General features: G+C 41.5%; 1 protein-coding gene across 1 annotated transcript in view; it reads right to left on the reverse strand.

Annotated features, from left to right (window-relative positions):
- ggt5a (gamma-glutamyltransferase 5a) overlaps positions 1 to 1,747 on the reverse strand; it is a 16,879-nt gene that overhangs the window by 5,047 nt on the left and 10,085 nt on the right. Inside the window, exons 2-3 of the mRNA XM_013910942.1 lie at positions 1,269 to 1,396; positions 1,087 to 1,194 (exon numbers count right to left, since the gene is read on the reverse strand). Coding sequence (XP_013766396.1) covers positions 1,087 to 1,194; positions 1,269 to 1,396 — 236 coding nt within the window. The remainder of the gene's footprint in view (positions 1 to 1,086; positions 1,195 to 1,268; positions 1,397 to 1,747) is intronic.

Below are 1,747 nucleotides of genomic sequence, written 5' to 3' on the forward strand. Positions count from 1 at the left end.
CCATCCCATACTCAAATGCTGTCAAAAGACACTTCTTAACAGAGACTATGCTGATTCTACATATGGATCCACAGCTTCCCTTCAAACTCAACACACTATAGACAATCAGGGAGTAATGCAGGAAGGTCATTTGTACTCTGCTGACAGGAACATAAGAGACAGGGACATGTGCATCCACAGCAGCCTGTGTCTCTGGCCCCACTTCAGCATCTCACAACATTTCCAGCTTCACCTCCACAGACAGATAATCTGCCACAGAACGAGTGGAGATTAGGGGAGGAATTTACATTAATTGAAGACCAGAAAATGGGAAAGATGGGACAGCATTCTGGCAAGAAAGCTTTAATGTTAGCTTATCACCAGCTGTTGTTGTTTAGCTGGTTTGTTGTTGACTGCCTGGAGTTGGAAGCGCTGATTGTCCAGTCTGTTTACAGTAATTAAATAATAATGCTTATGCACTCCTTAGTGTGTTAGAGTCCTGACTTTTGTTCAGTAGATGAGGTTTGAGGTGAGGAGGAGGATGACATTTTAACGAGATACCAGTCATGCTGTCTCTTTCCTTCGCTTCTTTGGTGACAAGAACCCTCTCAGGTGATAAAACAAAGGTATGATCCTTCATATCTTGAGTTTGTCTTGCAGACTAAAGTGCTGAATTTAAAAAAAAAAAAAAACCTCTACAGATAACTGACTACCCCTTTAAAACTTTTGTGTTACATCTTGTGCATGATTTGGAGAAAGACCTGTTAAGACCTGTTTGGAGAAAGACCTAACTACTTCAATCTCTCTGGCTTTTTCTGAAACTAATTAGCATGTGTTTCATTGTGTTTATGTTAGATTACTCTGACAGATGTCATATAGGAAACCGACTCAGTGTCTTTAATAAATGCCAATGGCCAAACCCTCTGTAGTGGTTTGCTCTCTTTTTTATCATCTCTGTTTTTCTTTCTTGAGGAAAGAGGAATGACTCACAGTGTGCATTAGCAGTGACCTGTACGGAATAAATTAGCTGTGTCATAAAGGTGAGTCCAAGAGCAGATTAGACTAAAACATTATAAATATTAGCATTATGGCAGAAAAACAGCCCACCTTGCGGCCACTTCATGCTCCACTTTGTGGTTTCAGGACACGACTTAAGCAGGTCAGAGGTCACCTTCCTGGGGACAGTCTCTCTGGAGTTGATGATTTTCACTTTACCTTTGAAAAGATGACATATTATTATGTTAAACCCCAGCAGGGTTGAGCTAAGAGGAGGGAGGGTGTCTTGTTACCGGAGCTGTCCATCACAGTGAATATGACCCCGCCTCCGATCCCTGCGCACTGTGGGTTGATGATGGAGGTGCACAGCAGCGCAGCAATGGCAGCATCTACTGCAGAGCCGCCTTTCTGAAGAATGTCCCTAAAACAGTTCATTGTTATCACTTTAGTGTTATTGTTATCATGTGTGCACAATTAATTTAATTTTAATCTTTATTAAAATTATAATGTCCCACAATTAAATTGCCATGACTGAATAACACGACGATGTGTTGTCTTCGTTGATGCATGTGCTAGGGATGCACAGTTCACTGAATTTTAATCTCAATCACGTCCCACAATCAAATTAACCTAATCACCAGAAGACACTGCAATAAGCTAGAAATGAAGGTGGCATGGCTCTCCAATGCGCCAATGACTTGAAAATTATTATAAGGCTGCACAGCTTAGAGTCCTGATAGCATGGTGTGATCCGACATGTGATGCCAGGTGG

This window comes from Pundamilia nyererei, unplaced genomic scaffold (genome assembly GCF_000239375.1).
Source record: "Pundamilia nyererei isolate P.nyererei 1_Seehausen unplaced genomic scaffold, PunNye1.0 scaffold00053, whole genome shotgun sequence".
Classification (NCBI taxonomy): Eukaryota; Metazoa; Chordata; class Actinopteri; order Cichliformes; family Cichlidae; genus Pundamilia; species Pundamilia nyererei.